Source organism: Mytilus galloprovincialis, chromosome 9 (genome assembly GCF_965363235.1).
Source record: "Mytilus galloprovincialis chromosome 9, xbMytGall1.hap1.1, whole genome shotgun sequence".
Classification (NCBI taxonomy): domain Eukaryota; kingdom Metazoa; phylum Mollusca; class Bivalvia; order Mytilida; family Mytilidae; genus Mytilus; species Mytilus galloprovincialis.
The window spans coordinates 82,466,629-82,483,712 of record NC_134846.1 but is presented as its reverse complement, the minus strand read 5'-3'; the positions used below and the strand labels follow the sequence as shown (position 1 = coordinate 82,483,712).

Below are 17,084 nucleotides of genomic sequence, written 5' to 3'. Positions count from 1 at the left end.
GTATAATGAGAGAAACAATTATAATGTCAATATATGAACTGTATGTGATTGGTGGCTTAACTTATTCTGTTATATATAATCATTATATTTGAATTGATAATTTTATAGGAGGCATGCTATCCGGCAAAAATAGTATTCATAATTAATATTAATAATCTTCGTTTTTTTCTTCAATGCTATATGTTTGTATAGTTTTAATATCTATCGGTTGTCATTAGTCTGTCTGTCTGTCTGTCTGTCTGTCTGTCTGTCTGTCTGTCTGTCTGTCTGTCTGTCTGTCTGTCTGTCTGTCTGTCTGTATTTCTGTCAGTCTGTCTTTTCTGTCTGTCTGTCTGTCTGTCTGTCTGTCTGTCTGTCTGTCTGTCTGTCTGTCTGTCTGTCTGTCTGTCTGTAAGCTAATTATAGCTTAGTGTACTACAAAGTTATCACTCAGCTGGGATAATATGATAGTCTCAGTTATTAGTGGTGTCAAGAAAGTGGAGGAATTTCCAAACTAGAAAGAAAACACAATTTGAGGTCATTCAAGTTTTAAACTAATGCTGCCTGCAACTCGTCCAACTTGATGACAAGTGTGCTTTTGGTGGTTATTGAACATTATAGTCATGTTGCCCGTCATTTACTACTGCGTTTCTCAATTAAATTTCGGTATACACACACAGCTATCAAACATTTATCTCCCTTTGTTATTTGCCCTTCGTGACGTCACAGGACACACAAAAATTGAAAAATGGCACACATTTTTCGTCAAGCTGCTAAAACGGTAATATTTAAAAATGTGTAGAAAGCAAATTATCAAATAAATTACTCAGGTTCATACAATATGATGAAGCTCTAGAAAAATGACAAACTATTACAGTCTGTACTTGTTTTCATTCAACTTTTACCTTTAACGTCCCACAAGTTGGCATAACCTTCAATTTTTTTTCTTTAAAAATGCTGTTAATTGTACAAACATCATGTTATATATCCTCACCCAACTCCTTTGTACTTGGCTCGGCGTGCACGATATGGGGGGGGGGGGGGGGGGGTGTCGTGCATGGAATACTGGTCTGATGTAATCCTACACTACAGTAGCCTTCTTTAAGTTTTACTTTAGGGGTCCCTATACTTTAGAGTTAGGGTTCAGTCATGGTTATGGTTAGATTAGGGGATGTCTGGCAAGGCTATTTTTTTCTGGAACGCCTTCTTATAACGTCATAACGCTGGACTTTGAAAGCAAATTTTGGGGGGGGGAACTTTGACACCTAATTTTGACATGAAATTTTTATGGCAGTGGCTATTTGACCGGCACCGGCAAAATAGCAAATTTGCTATTTGACCGGCAACTGCCAAATAGCAAATTTACTATTTAGCCGGCACTGGATAAAACTGTTCATTGATTGTGATAAGTAAAATCATTTCATCACAATATCAAGCATTAGAAATACAGTACAATCAAAAATAGAATTCTGAAGATTTTCATAAATAAATTATTTATAACTTTATAATACATTTTAAAACTGTATAAGGCTGTATTAATTAAAAGCATGAAAACACATTTGTATATACATTATTAAATACATTTTTTCTAAAATATTTTTAAAACAAATGATTTTTAAATCTGTGTAAAATATATATATGATTTGAGTATCCTGCCATCTGATAAAAATAGTGTTATGTAAAACTACGTATACATCATAAAACAGACATGGCAGACAATTTTAAAAGTTGTTTGCTATGAATTTCAAATGAACACTTTATTAAACATTTGCAATTGTTACAAAACCAATTCTTCGCCCTTGGAAGTTGTTATAGTCTAGCACAAAATAAATGTTGCCACTCCAAACAGGAACTACACATTACACTGGCTTCCTTTGAATCTGCGTCATGTGTGCATATGTTACATATGTGTCCATCTTTAGAAAAACGCCGCATACGCCAACATACGTTTCTTGAACACCTGATAAACGCTAAGGTACGCTTCTCGTACGCCCAATACACGCTTAAAGCTCGTTGTGCACATGTTATAGCACCGGTGGTTACAGATATGATTAACAGATTGAATGCATCCAAAATTACTACCGTATTGGCAGCGTACACGATCTTTTAACACGCCCGGCGTACTTCGGAGCTATACGCTGATGTGTGACGCCCGTATTATGTTGACAAAACACGCGTCTGGCGTACTATATTATAATCCTGGTACCACTACCTTTGATAACTATTTACATATGCAGATTGGGTTCTTTTTCTTCTCTTTAAATACGCACTGAATAGCTAAGGATGAGCTCTAAATTTCTATAACTAATGCAAACTCTTTGTAGGAATCGAATTGTGCATTAAGCTCAATTTGTTAGGTGATGTATCATCCATTATCACACTATATACTGAATAACTATTTAGGTTGAAAGTACTCACCATATTCAGTTCATTTGGTTGGTAATATTTTTCAAATTACAAAAGATTTTCCCTAAGTCATATACAGGTACATGATGTTTTTTTTTTGTCTAAAGGAGATTTTAATTTCAGAATATATTTAATTTGATAGTTAAAAGTTTAAGTGTTTATGAGTAACAGTAACACAAGTTTTTAAATATAAAATTTTGATATTTATTATAATTATTACATTTTAATTCCAGTGAGATATAATTAAATCAGAGCCGGCTAAATAGCAAATTTGCTATTTTGCCGGTGCCGGTCAAATAGCCACTGCCAATTTTCATTGCTGGATAGAGATTTTAAGTAGTAACAAAGTCCTAACGATTTTGTGCTTATTGATGCAAAATATTTCCCAAAATATTCAAAGGGAATGATAAAATGAGATACGATTCCATTTGAGGTGGGCAAATATCCATTTTGTTTTTAAAATGATTTCCCATTATTACCAAAATATATCACTTCCGAAGAGTATAAAATATTAAACTCAGTAATATTTGACAGACCTGATTTTCTGTATAAGGCCGAGAAAAAAAAGATCGATGTTTCCGGTAACCCGACCGACCCTGTTTTTTAGCCCCGACCCTAACTTTTTTATTGGATCTTCAAAAAAAAAAAAAAAAATTATATCAACCGACCCCGTTTTTGACACAGGCTTCTGATAGATGACATAAAATTTTTTCTCTCTTGCTTCTACTTGCATAGAAAGCCAGTAAAACATTTTATTAATGTCAAAAGGTATTCCAAATAGGTTAAAATCCAAGAAATTTGCACAGCAGGTGCTTCAAAAACATTGCAAATGGCACACTTCCGGTTTTTGAAACTAATTACGGATCCGGACTTGGAAAAACCATGATAATTTTCCGGATTTCATTTACGATGTCAAAAAAAAAAAAAAAAAAAAAAAAAAAGAATTCTGACCTACCGACCCTATTTTTCAAAATGATGTTACCGGAAACACATATCTTTTTTTTTGTAGGCCTAATGCAAATGGAACATTCCGGAAATTCAGGTCCATCAAATGTTACCAAGTTTAATATTTTATACCCTTCGGAAGTGACGTAATTTGGTAATTCTGGGAAATCATTTAGAAAATGTCTTGAGTGCTGTTCTGACAATTATTTTGAAAAGAGATTTGCCCCATGGAAATATTGTCAGGATGAAGTCCTCAATAACAGTAGAAAGTGCAGTAACAACAAAAATCAAAAGAAAATCAATAGTTTAGAATACATGTACAAATGTACATAGTAACAAAAATTCTAAAGCTTCATGCATCTGTGCAGAAATCTTTTTTGTTGTTTGTCTTAGCACCTTGTTTAAAATATGCATGTAGGTACAAATGTACATGTAGGATCATCAAATGGTTTCCAAGAAATGTGTTGTACATTGTATTTGATTACCAAATGAAATATACTAAGGCTGTTGCACAATTAATGCTAAAACAGGGAAAACATTAGTTGTCCAGCACAAATATTAGAGGCCATTAGCTACTGGACATCTGTAAGTCTGTGAGATTCCATCCCTGATACATTATGTATATTATATTAATATAAAAGATTTAAATTCTAGATACTAAGACAATTAAAGGAGATGTGACATGATTTTTTTTTAATTTTTTTTTTTTTAAATAAATATTTATTTATACATAATTACCCCCAAAAAACATCGATAACAATATAATTATCGTTTAAATGGATAAAAAATAAATTTAAATGTATCGATCTGTCGACATACTAATTATGCATATTTCAATCCCGGAAGTCACTCAGAACGAGGCTGTGACGTCAGTGGTTACATCAATCATATTAAACTGACGGGTGCAAAGGCATAATAAGCGCAATTTCATATTCGAATATCTTCCAACAAAACCCATGACAGTGATTAAAAATGGTTCTGTGTTCTGCCAGTAGATGCAACAATAGGCATAAGGACAATTTGATAAAAAAAAAAATCCGTTTTCTGAGTAACCCGCAGACTAGTCCCAGGAAGAGATAGGACTTCCTACCAAGCACTAGTTATAGACTTTGTTCCGCCCACTTTACAAATGCATGTTACAATCGTGACCCAGAAGTTATGAAGAATCTCGAGGGATGTCCTACCATGAAGCCAAAAACTTCGTCCAAATGCGGTACCTGACATTCCATTGACACAACCAACAACAGCTGAGCACCACCTAAGCGGAGAGCTTGTGAGAAGCGGAGAATGGCTGAGGGAGAAAAAAATCTTTTTCTTCGCAAATATTTTTTGCGTCCCTTATTAATAATTTTTTTAATAGTTTAGTCATATTTGTGTATAAATTTATAGCCAAATATATCTCAAAGTTTAAAATTTGGTATTGTGTACCTCCTGCGTGTACCTCACTACCTGTTCACGTGCGCAGGTGTGTACACTGAAATTGGACATAATAAATTAAAAGTCATCAACATCGATCAGAAGTTACAGGTATGCGGCACACTTTCTCTGCAGTGCTGGGTTACCTTTGAAGTTGAAAGCTACAGGTGTCATGCCCCCGGGTGGTGATATATATATGACATCGGCAATACGCACTATTGCGTAACATGCGTCGAATCTGTGTACATCCATGATCACCTGCTGGGGTGCACAGGTGAGGTTGGAAAATATACTAGAGCAATGGTTACAGATATAAGTTACGTAATGCATATCTGTTTAACCTGTTTGAATAAACAATAGTCAATACCTTACTGTCGGATATTGGGGTTTACAGAATAGAGAAAAGAGGACTGACAGTGCAGCTTAAAAAAGGGGGCGGATACAAAATAATGTGTTTGTGAATTTACTTAGTAAAGAATGGAGTATAATAATATTAGATAAGCAAAATAAATAGAAAAAAAAATAGAGAATTAAGAAGAAATGCTTCTAAAGTAAATAATTAATAAAAAAAAAGCCTGTCAGTCCCCATAACTAATACATAACCTGTAGTGGGTACATAAATTTCCCTCTGAGTTTTCTAATAAAAATTAGGCAGGTATGAAGGATGTATTGCAATAAGTTATTAGTACTTACCTTTTCTATTTGTTTATTAAAAATGATTTTATTTCTTAATAAAAAATAAATTGTGAAGAGATATCAAGTGATGCTTTTAAAATGACAGACCATTGATGCAAGGTTATCGTGGTGAAAAATTATATGCAAAAGGTGACTTGAATGAGAAACAAATATTTTGGCTAGTGAATGTATGCAAATCTTTATATTGCATAAGACATGGAGATGAATAACATAGTTTTAACTTAAATAATGCAGATAAATCCAATTGATACAGACCTGGGAGTAGTAGATAATGTATAAGTATAGACTGAGTTAGTTAAAACATATTTTACTTGCTAAATTAAAGCAAAAAGGATTAGAAACAAGTAAATCATACTTATGAAGTCTTCTCCATAATACAATATAAAATTACAATAATAGTATGATATAATGTACATGCATATAAGGAAAACAGTTTATAGAATAATACTAGCTTTCATACGTAAAAAAGAGAAAAAGAAAGTTTGAAAAGTCATATGATTCTGTGACGGTGACGTGTGTACTGATGATGACAATGATGTTCCGTGCCAGTAACAATAACCTCTATCAAGGCATTAAAAATCTGTTTGACCATTTTATGAAATTTTGAACATGTTTGAAAATTTGAATATTTTGTTCATTCGAAAGTTCCATGTGTCCGCAAATTAATAGTTTTGTATTTAAAACAGTGTTTTCAGATAGCCAGTTGAGATTATCGAATAAGGTTTTTCTACATAATGTGTATTTTGGACAAACAAAGAAGTAATGGTAGGCATCATCAATATCTGACCCACAATGACAAGAAGGACCATTTATAAATTTATAATATTAGCTCTAAATAGATCATTGTTTAAGAATGAAGGGGAACATCTCAATTGCGTTAGATGATATTCAATTTCCTTGGGCCGTACAAATGAAACGTTTCAATTTTACATAATGGCCTATCGTTTTTTTAATTCTTTCTGTTATGCATTACTACTCTCTGTTTTCTGTCGTGTAGATAATCCTGAAACCAATCCAATAAGTTTCCGTCAATACCATAAGCTTTCATTTTACATATAAGGCCCCTATGCCAAACTTTGTCGAAGTTGAAGAGAAGTCACAAAATACAAAACAATTTATAGACAGAGGATATACCACACGGAAAAAATATCACAAAAAATAAGCCAGTACTCATAGAACATTTTCAATCGGATTATTATGGAGGGGAAAAAGACATATGAATATATATTACTGTTTTAAAACTTCTTTAAATCTTACTTATAATACCCCCCTCCCCCCTGTTATGTCATACCAGAGACATATATACACTCTGGTCATACTTATTACACATTTATTTGGGGCAGCTTTAGTAATTCAAATTTTACACCCAACACTCTTGGTAAGGTGATAGGTAATTTATGACGATTGTTGAGAATTGTTTTTAAATTATAAGAGAGTGATCTTGAAATATTTTATTTTATTACATTAATTCATTTTCGAGTTTAGGAAATTTTTCATGAAGCTTGATTAATGAAAAAAAAATTAAATTTAAATCATGGAAAGGATATAATTCATGCCACAATGAAGCCATTTAAAGATACCAATAAGCCACTTTGACATGTTGTTTTTATAACAATTATTTGATCATTATTGATATCTATTTTGAATAAATTTTAGTAACAAAGTTACTTAATATATAATAGATCAAGAATTTTGTATTTTTTAAAATTATTTTTTCTTGTTATATGAAAAATAATTTCGAAAATAAATTGTGACTTTTTGTCCTGTGAATTTTTTTCCGTGACTTTTTGGCTGTGACTTTTTGTCCTGTGACTTTCTGTCCTACATTATTTATGACCTGTCTTTTTGTATTATTAAATGTAATTCAATTACCTGTTAAACGTAAACATTTTTAAGAAATATCTCTTTATTTTTGGTGAAATTAATTATTGATATATATTATATCGGCATTGCTTGAAAGATCGTCAATGTCGGATGACGAATTTATATCTTCTACTTGATTATTTTCAACAAGTAACGGCTCAAACTGATACGGTTGAATATCTAAAGTGTGAGAATTGCCTTGAAAACTGCTGTCAACACCGTCCATTGTTTAATTTTCCAGGAATATGATCGACTTTGTCCTTTTTGAGACATTTTCTCAGATTGTATCCACTGACGTCATCACGATCACGTGACCGGTATCTCATTAAAAATCAAAGATTACGACAAGCGATGGATTCTTTGACCATTAAAAGGCCGTTAAATGAGGTTTTGACAAGAAAAAAATATTACAATATGTTATTTGACCAATATTTATTAATTAATTAAAAAAAAAAAAAAAAAAAAAAAATTGTGTCACGTCTCCTTTAAAGCTTATATCATTAAGAGTGATAATTAAAAGTGTTACTTATTTATAATTTTTCAGGGGATATCTGGTCTTCGTGGCCAAACAAGATGTTTCAACTGCTCCCCAGCAGCATCAGCTTCTCAGGTAATATATAAATAATTATTTATTTTTAAGAATTTCAGTTTGTATATAGTTACATTATAAAGGCAGGTCATTAAAACATAACCATGATAAGATGGGACCCAGTGAGGCACTTTGAATTTTCGGCAAACACTATATTTTTTTTGAGGAATTCTCAATCTTTGATAAAATTTTGCATGCAATTTGTGTACATCTGCATAGGGGTGGTCTACATTGAGTTTGAGGCCATCAGGAATTTAAAAGTACAACAAAGAAAATGTTTTCTATAGGCTTGTTTGCAGACTTTGGTGGAACCTCAAAATCAAATATCAGTGAAAATATGAATATTCCTCAATTCAATAAAATTGGTAACCATGGAAATAAATGAACCCATATATATTAAAAAAACACTAATGTAGAACTTTATGTTATTTTAGGTTGCCATGAGTCGATTTGATACAGACAGACGTCTTGATTATGATAAACTAGAACATAATCTTAAAACTGTCAAGCAAAGGTAAATATTATTGTTATTTTCTAACATGTAAATAAAGAGCTTTTGAAAATTTTTAATTCAACACCCAACATGTTTTCTGATTTTTTTCAATATATTTGCATAATTGATTTTTTGTTCAAGTTCATTGTAAAAATTCTCCACAAAAGTTGCTTTTATTAATCAATATAGCACTCATGGTTTGAGCTTAATTCATTCATTTTAATGGTGACTTATCAACATCCTTCACAAAGAACATTGAGGCAAAATGCTTATAACCATCTTATTTCCTGTGACTACCTTGACGGTTCATCAATCTCCTATTTGTAGTCTGGTGATCATATTTCCTGTGACTTCCTTGACGGCTCATCAATCTCCAATCTGTAGTCTGGTGATCATATTTCCTGTGACTACCTTGACGGTTCATCAATCTCCTATCTGTAGTCTGGTGATCATATATCCTGTGACTACCTTGACGGTTCATCAATCTCCTATCTATAGTCTGGTGATCATATTTCCTGTGACTACCTTGATGGTTCATCAATCTCATATCTGTAGTCTGGTGATCATATTTCCTGTGACTACCTTGACGGCTCATCAATCTCCAATCTGTAGTCTGGTGATCTTATTTCCTGTGACTACCTTGACGACTCATCAATCTCCGATCTGTAGTCTGGTGATCTTATTTCCTGTGACTACCTTGATGGTTCATCAATCTCCTATCTGTAGTCTGGTGATCATATTTCCTGTGACTTCCTTGACAGTTTATCAATCTCCTATCTGTAGTCTGGTGATCTTATTTCCTGTGACTACCTTGATGGTTCATCAATCTCCGATCTGTAGTCTGGTGATCTTATTTCCTGTGACTACCTTGACGGCTCATCAATCTCCTATCTGTAGTCTGGTGATCATATTTCCTGTGACTTCCTTGACAGTTCATCAATCTCCTATCTGTAGTCTGGTGATCATATTTCCTGTGACTACCTTGACGGTTCATCAATCTCCTATCTGTAGTCTGGTGATCTTATTTCCTGTGACTTCCTTGACAGTTTATCAATCTCCTATCTGGGGCAATATGCGCAATTGTTTCTCCATAGGCCGTAATGGTATTGTTTTCTTCTCTAGCTCAGCCCATATCGTAAACTTGTATTTGTATGATGGCTTGTTTCGAAGCTGAGACATTTTCACATATGTGGTTAAATTTTCGGGGTACGAAGTGTGATTCATTTTTCTGTAAATAAGCATACCCCGAAAATCCTTTCGTGATGCGGCTCTTCATGGTAAACAGTCCCTTTTTTCACACAATAATTTCTTTGAAAATTTAATACTTTGAAAACATATATTAACTCCATAGTTTTTACACATTTATTCTAAGGTCCTATACTTTCCAGATCAACACAAATGGTTAAGCTCAGTCACTTGTTAAAAATTGAAACATGTCCAATATCACTACACAGAGATTTTTTGTTTACAAACAACTTTTGTGTTCCTCAATCGGAGGCGCATTAGGAATATTGTCCCATCTGTAGTATGGTGATCATATTTCCTGTGACTTCCTTGACGGCTCATCAATCTCCGATCTGTAGTCTGGTGATCTTATTTCCTGTGACTACCTTGACGGCTCATCAATCTCCTATCTGTAGTCTGGTGATCATATTTCCTGTGACTACCTTGACGGCTCATCAATCTCCGATCTGTAGTCTGGTGATCTTATTTCCTGTGACTACCTTGACGGTTCATCAATCTCCTATCTGTAGTCTGGTGATCTTATTTCCTGTGACTACCTTGATGGTTCATCAATCTCTGATCTGTAGTCTGGTGATCATATTTCCTGTGACTACCTTGACGGTTCATCAATCTCCTATCTGTAGTCTGGTGATCATATTTCCTGTGACTACCTTGATGGTTCATCAATCTCATATCTGTAGTCTGGTGATCATATTTCCTGTGACTACCTTGACGGCTCATCAATCTCCAATCTGTAGTCTGGTGATCTTATTTCCTGTGACTACCTTGACGACTCATCAATCTCCGATCTGTAGTCTGGTGATCTTATTTCCTGTGACTACCTTGACGGCTCATCAATCTCCTATCTGTAGTCTGGTGATCATATTTCCTATGACTACCTTGACGGCTCATCAATCTCCTATCTGTAGTCTGGTGATCTTATTTCCTGTGACTACCTTGACGGTTCATCAATCTATCTATAGTCTGGTGATCATATTTCCTGTGACTACCTTGATGGTTCATCAATCTCCGATCTGTAGTCTGGTGATCATATTTCCTGTGACTTCCTTGACAGTTTATCAATCTCCTATCTGTAGTCTGGTGATCTTATTTCCTGTGACTACCTTGATGGTTCATCAATCTCCGATCTGTAGTCTGGTGATCTTATTTCCTGTGACTACCTTGACGGCTCATCAATCTCCTATCTGTAGTCTGGTGATCATATTTCCTGTGACTTCCTTGACAGTTTATCAATCTCCTATCTGTAGTCTGGTAATCTTATTTTCTGTGACTACCTTGATGGTTCATCAATCTCTGATCTGTAGTCTGGTGATCTTATTTCCTGTGACTACCTTGACGGTTCATCAATCTATCTATAGTCTGGTGATCATATTTCCTGTGACTACCTTGATGGTTCATCAATCTCCGATCTGTAGTCTGGTGATCATATTTCCTGTGACTTCCTTGACAGTTTATCAATCTCCTATCTGTAGTCTGGTGATCTTATTTCCTGTGACTACCTTGATGGTTCATCAATCTTCGATCTGTAGTCTGGTGATCTTATTTCCTGTGACTACCTTGACGGCTCATCAATCTCCTATCTGTAGTCTGGTGATCATATTTCCTGTGACTTCCTTGACAGTTTATCAATCTCCTATCTGTAGTCTGGTAATCTTTTTTTCTGTGACTACCTTGATGGTTCATCAATCTCTGATCTGTAGTCTGGTGATCATATTTCCTGTGACTACCTTGACGGCTCATCAATCTCTGATCTGTAGTCTGGTGATCTTATTTCCTGTGACTACCTTGATGGTTCATCAATCTCCTATCTATAGTCTGGTGATCATATTTCCTGTGACTACCTTGACAGTTTATCAATCTCCTATCTAGTCTAGTGATCATATTTCCTGTGACTACCTTGATGGTTCATCAATCTCTGATCTGTAGTCTGGTGATCATATTTCCTGTGACTACCTTGACGGCTCATCAATCTCTGATCTGTAGTCTGGTGATCTTATTTCCTGTAACTACCTTGATGGTCCATCAATCTATCTATAGTCTGGTGATCATATTTCCTGTGACTACCTTGACGGTTCATCAATCTCCTACCTGTAGTCTGGTGATCATATTTCCTGTTACTACCTTGACGGCTCATCAATCTCCTTTCTGTAGTCTGGTGATCTTATTTCCTGTGACTACCTTGATGGTTCATCAATCTCCGATCTGTAGTCTGGTGATCATATTTCCTGTGACTTCCTTGACAGTTTATCAATCTCCTATCTGTAGTCTGGTGATCTTATTTCCTGTGACTACCTTGATGGTTCATCAATCTCCGATCTGTAGTCTGGTGATCTTATTTCCTGTGACTACCTTGACGGCTCATCAATCTCCTATCTGTAGTCTGGTGATCATATTTCCTGTGACTACCTTGACAGTTTATCAATCTCCTATCTAGTCTAGTGATCATATTTCCTGTGACTACCTTGATGGTTCATCAATCTCTGATCTGTAGTCTGGTGATCATATTTCCTGTGACTACCTTGACGGCTCATCAATCTCTGATCTGTAGTCTGGTGATCTTATTTCCTGTAACTACCTTGATGGTCCATCAATCTATCTATAGTCTGGTGATCATATTTCCTGTGACTACCTTGACGGTTCATCAATCTCCTACCTGTAGTCTGGTGATCATATTTCCTGTTACTACCTTGACGGCTCATCAATCTCCTTTCTGTAGTCTGGTGATCTTATTTCCTGTGACTACCTTGATGGTTCATCAATCTCCTATCTGTAGTCTGGTGATCATATTTCCTGTGACTGCCTTGACGGTTCATCAATCTCCGATCTATAGTCTGGTGATCATATTTCCTGTGACTACCTTGACGGTTCATCAATCTCCTATCTAGTCTGGTGATCATATTTCCTGTGACTTCCTTGACAGTTTATCAATCTCCTATCTAGTCTGGTGATCATATTTCCTGTGACTACCTTGATGGTTCATCAATCTCTGATCTGTAGTCTGGTGATCATATTTCCTGTGACTTCCTTGACAGTTTATCAATCTCCTATCTATAATCTGGTGATCATATTTCCTGTGACTACCTTGACGGTTCATCAATCTCCTATCTGTAGTCTGGTGATCATATTTCCTGTGACTACCTTGACGGCTCATCAATCTCCTATCTGTAGTCTGGTGATCTTATTTCCTGTGACTACCTTGATGGTTCATCAATCTCCTATCTGTAGTCTGGTGATCATATTTCCTGTGACTGCCTTGACGGTTCATCAATCTCCGATCTGTAGTCTGGTGATCATATTTCCTGTGACTACCTTGACGGTTCATCAATCTCTGATCTGTAGTCTGGTGATCATATTTCCTGTGACTTCCTTGACGGCTCATCAATCTCTGATCTGTAGTCTGGTGATCTTATTTCCTGTGACTACCTTGACGGTTCATCAATCTCCTATCTGTAGTCTGGTGATCTTATTTCCTGTAACTACGTTGATGGTTCATCAATCTCCGATCTGTAGTCTGGTGATCATATTTGTGTGCTACATATGTATATCCATAAACATTTCGAAAAACTTATCAACCAAAAATATACTCACATTGAATTTACAAAATGATGTGTAGGTCTATAACTATACTTTTTTTTCGAGAAAATTATAGTAAAAGTGCATGGTGCATTAATGTAGTAACCAAATAATAAAAATTAAAATAGTAAATAAATATCTTGAGCTTTATTTAGAGTCCACAAAGTATAAAAACAAAGGCATGGCATAAGCTCAAATGAGATTTTAACTCACTTTAAACTGTTCTAAAAATTTCTGATTATTTCAGATTAAACCGACCATTTACTTTGTCAGAGAAGATCCTATACAGCCACATAGATAGCCCAAAGGATCAGGTAGGAACAACATTTTACTTGTATATTTTTGTCAGGTTCTTTAATTCAACATCAGTGTTTTCCCTAGGCTATTCATGCATTGCGGTACCGCTACGCATAAAATTTCGGCCGCCATGCATGTATCATACCCGCTATGCATCCCGCTATGTGTGAAATTTTTATTATCTTATAATATGAAGTGACAATTGACAAAACTCTACAGGTGTTTCAAACTCACTGGACTGATAATTGATCATAATTAGATGCAACGCTCTGATTTTACAACCACGTTGATTAGATAGAACAACATTCAAGACTTCGATTGCATAATAGAAATCGGGAGTTCAAGTTGTTTTAATGATAAATATTATAGCCTGATACAGCTTCCAAATATCCTTCCGTGAAAAATAAAAAGTAAACCTTTTGCAGTATAAATTTTACGTTTTGAAATCATAAGTCTGACATCGAAATATTTATATCAAACGCAGTTGATTAGTTGTAACAGAGAATACACATCATTGGGTTGAAACATGATGTAACTTTGACCTCCGTAGCAGAGTTCAAAAAATTTATGGGTCACTGAATATTTACAATTCAGATCGTTTTTGTTTTGATGTCAAAAATTGTTTTATTTTTCAAACTGATCTTTCAAACTAGTTATAATCCAGAAGAAAGTAAAAACATTGCTTGACTGTACCTTAAATTTAATATCTATATCCAAATTAAATTATTTAAAGCTGTAATCTATGATCACAAATTGAATGCTTTGTTTACAATTGTTGAAAGCCATGTGCTTTTTGGCGGGAAAATTCGGGAAACCCCTTATTAACAGGAAACGGTTACATTTCATTGTTATTTATAGACAGTAGGAATTTCATTTTGGAAATCATTTTGATTAACTGCTAAGATTTATTCATGAACAATTAATAATTTCTTGGGGTGAAACTGATAATACTTTTTTTTATTAAAATAATTTACATCTAGGGGTATGAAAAGGGGGGCTGTTTTTTTTTGTGTTTTTTTTTCATTAATATTACAAATATATAAAGTTCACCAGTCTGAAAATACATGGTTAAATGGATTTTGATTATGAAAAACTCATGTTAATTTAATTCCTTTATTAATTCAATCATAATCAGAAACAAGCTGCATGTATAAGGTATTTCAAACATATATTTTTGGCTTTTATATAAGAACATTCAAGACTATTAATATGTATGTACCTGTAGTAAAAACAAACCTGGTAGAGCCTAAAACAAATCTACAGGGCCCTTGAAAAAACTTTTGGATCCAAGCTGGCCTTGAGAGAAAATGTTAAATATTGTTCCTGACTGTATTGCAGATTTATTTGAAGTTTTTAAACTTGCAAGCGCAATTCATTTTACTAGTGTAATAAAAATAATTCTACAAAACAACACCGCGTTCTGCGCTGCAAATTCATCTTAGACCCACCATGCATCAAGAATTTTCTAGGGAAGACACTGAACATCACAACACTTCAAATTATTAATATGAAAGAATTTGGAATAAATGTTTAGTATAATTTGTACATTTAAAAATAATTTTGGAACAAACATCATGATGTATATTATGAAAAATCACCATGAAAAATTACTGAAATGAGAACAATATAAATAAAGAAGTGGTAGGATTGCCAATAAGAAAAATATCAACCAAAAGATATGGATATGAACCACTACAGGTCATATGAATATAAATCACTACAGGTCATACATGTATGGATATGAACCACTAGAGGTCATATGGATATGAACCACTACAGGTCATATGAATATAAATCACTACAGGTCATACATGTATGGATATGAACCACTAGAGGTCATATGGATATGAACCACTACAGGTCATATGAATATAAATCACTACAGGTCATACATGTATGGATATGAACCACTAGAGGTCATATGGATATGAACCACTACAGGTCATATGGATATGAACCACTAAAGGTCATATGGATATGAACCACTACAGGTCATATGGATATGAACCACTACAGGTCATATGGATATGAACCACTACAGGTCACTGTACAACGTTCAACAGTGAGCTACATTGAATACCCTTACCATACATTGTATATGAAGCTATAAAAGGCCATGGGATATCAAAATGTAAACAATTTGAAAAAGAAAACCAACAAATTGATTTCTTATTTAAACATCAAGACTGAAAGTCACATTTCTGAATAAGGCATATATAGACATATTTTAAAAGTGCACTCTGTTGGCTTACAGGAAGTAGAACGAGGGGAGAGTTACTTGAACTTGAGACCAGATAGAGTTGCTATGCAAGATGCCACAGCTCAGGTATTTATATATTTATAGTCTTTTATTGACATAAATTTGTAATTATTATTTCTTGTTCTGATGAGTCATTCTTCAGAATTGGTACATGTATATGGTTTTTCATCACGTGTGCACTATGAGTTTATTTTTTTGTACAGCAAAATTAATAAATGAATGGTTTGTTTTATAGGGAGAAATTTTAAAGTTTGAACTCCATAGAGAACGAGAGCTATTGTATTCATTCAATGGGACAGTGCAATTTACAAAATCTTTAATGGACAGGTAAACTCATCCTGATTCTGGGGAATAGTTTGATTGACTTCGCAATAAAAGACATGTTTTTTTACAACCATTATAGTTTAGAAAGTTATATTGAACAGAAACCATCTTAGTAACGCAAATTTAATATTCTTGTATCAAATAACTTTTTAAATAGAGTTCACTACAGAAGATTTACAACAGCCATATCTCTGACGATTTGCAATAAGTCTTGATTACTTTTTCGGCATACATGTAGTTCAAGTGATATTGATTATTAATTTTGCAGATGGCTATGCTACAGTTTATATCCAGTGGACTTCCAAAAGTAGCAGTCCCTTCCACTATTCATTGTGACCATTTAATAGAAGCTCAGATTGGAGGTGAAAAGGATTTAGCCAGAGCAAAGGTAAGAAATATAATAAATCATATATTTTATCATTATGAATTATATTATGATCAAATCAAATGCTATTTTCAGCTATGACCATTTGTAAGATACCAACTATAAACTAATGAAAGATATTATTTTTTGTATCTGTATAATATACAAACAATCAAATGTACAAATCAAGTCTTCTATTAACTGTTTTAAGAGGGAATACAGCAATTATCAATATCAAAAATTCTAATGTCTTAGTGTTAAAAGAGAGGTAAATTATTCTAAAACATATTAAGTTACTCAGATGGTGTTTTTCTTATGACAGGACATCAATAAAGAGGTATATGAATTCCTTGCCTCGGCCAGTGCTAAGTATGGTGTGGGATTCTGGAAACCAGGCAGTGGAATTATCCATCAGGTAATTTTAGCTTTTCAACGAGGTTAATTCTTACCTAAGTCAGTGCTGATATAAAATGAGAGAGATGTGGTATTATAGTCAGTTAGAAAACTATTGAAGAGTGTTTAAATGATGTGGATTTAAGCAATGTTAAGACACTGTACTGCCTTCAACAATTTTCAAATCAAATTCTTAAGGCCAATTAAAATTAATTGATAGATATTTATCCCCGCACGCCCC

The 17,084-nt window shown here is 34.1% G+C and overlaps 1 protein-coding gene across 1 annotated transcript in view; it reads left to right on the top strand.

The window, feature by feature from the left end:
• Positions 1-672: 672 nt before the first annotated feature.
• The window catches only part of LOC143046139 (aconitate hydratase, mitochondrial-like), a 31,028-nt gene continuing 14,616 nt past the window's right edge, over positions 673-17,084 (top strand). Inside the window, exons 1-7 of the mRNA XM_076219149.1 lie at positions 673-760; positions 7,850-7,915; positions 8,329-8,408; positions 13,453-13,519; positions 15,757-15,828; positions 16,355-16,474; positions 16,773-16,865. Coding sequence (XP_076075264.1) covers positions 728-760; positions 7,850-7,915; positions 8,329-8,408; positions 13,453-13,519; positions 15,757-15,828; positions 16,355-16,474; positions 16,773-16,865 — 531 coding nt within the window. The 5' untranslated portion in view covers positions 673-727. The remainder of the gene's footprint in view (positions 761-7,849; positions 7,916-8,328; positions 8,409-13,452; positions 13,520-15,756; positions 15,829-16,354; positions 16,475-16,772; positions 16,866-17,084) is intronic.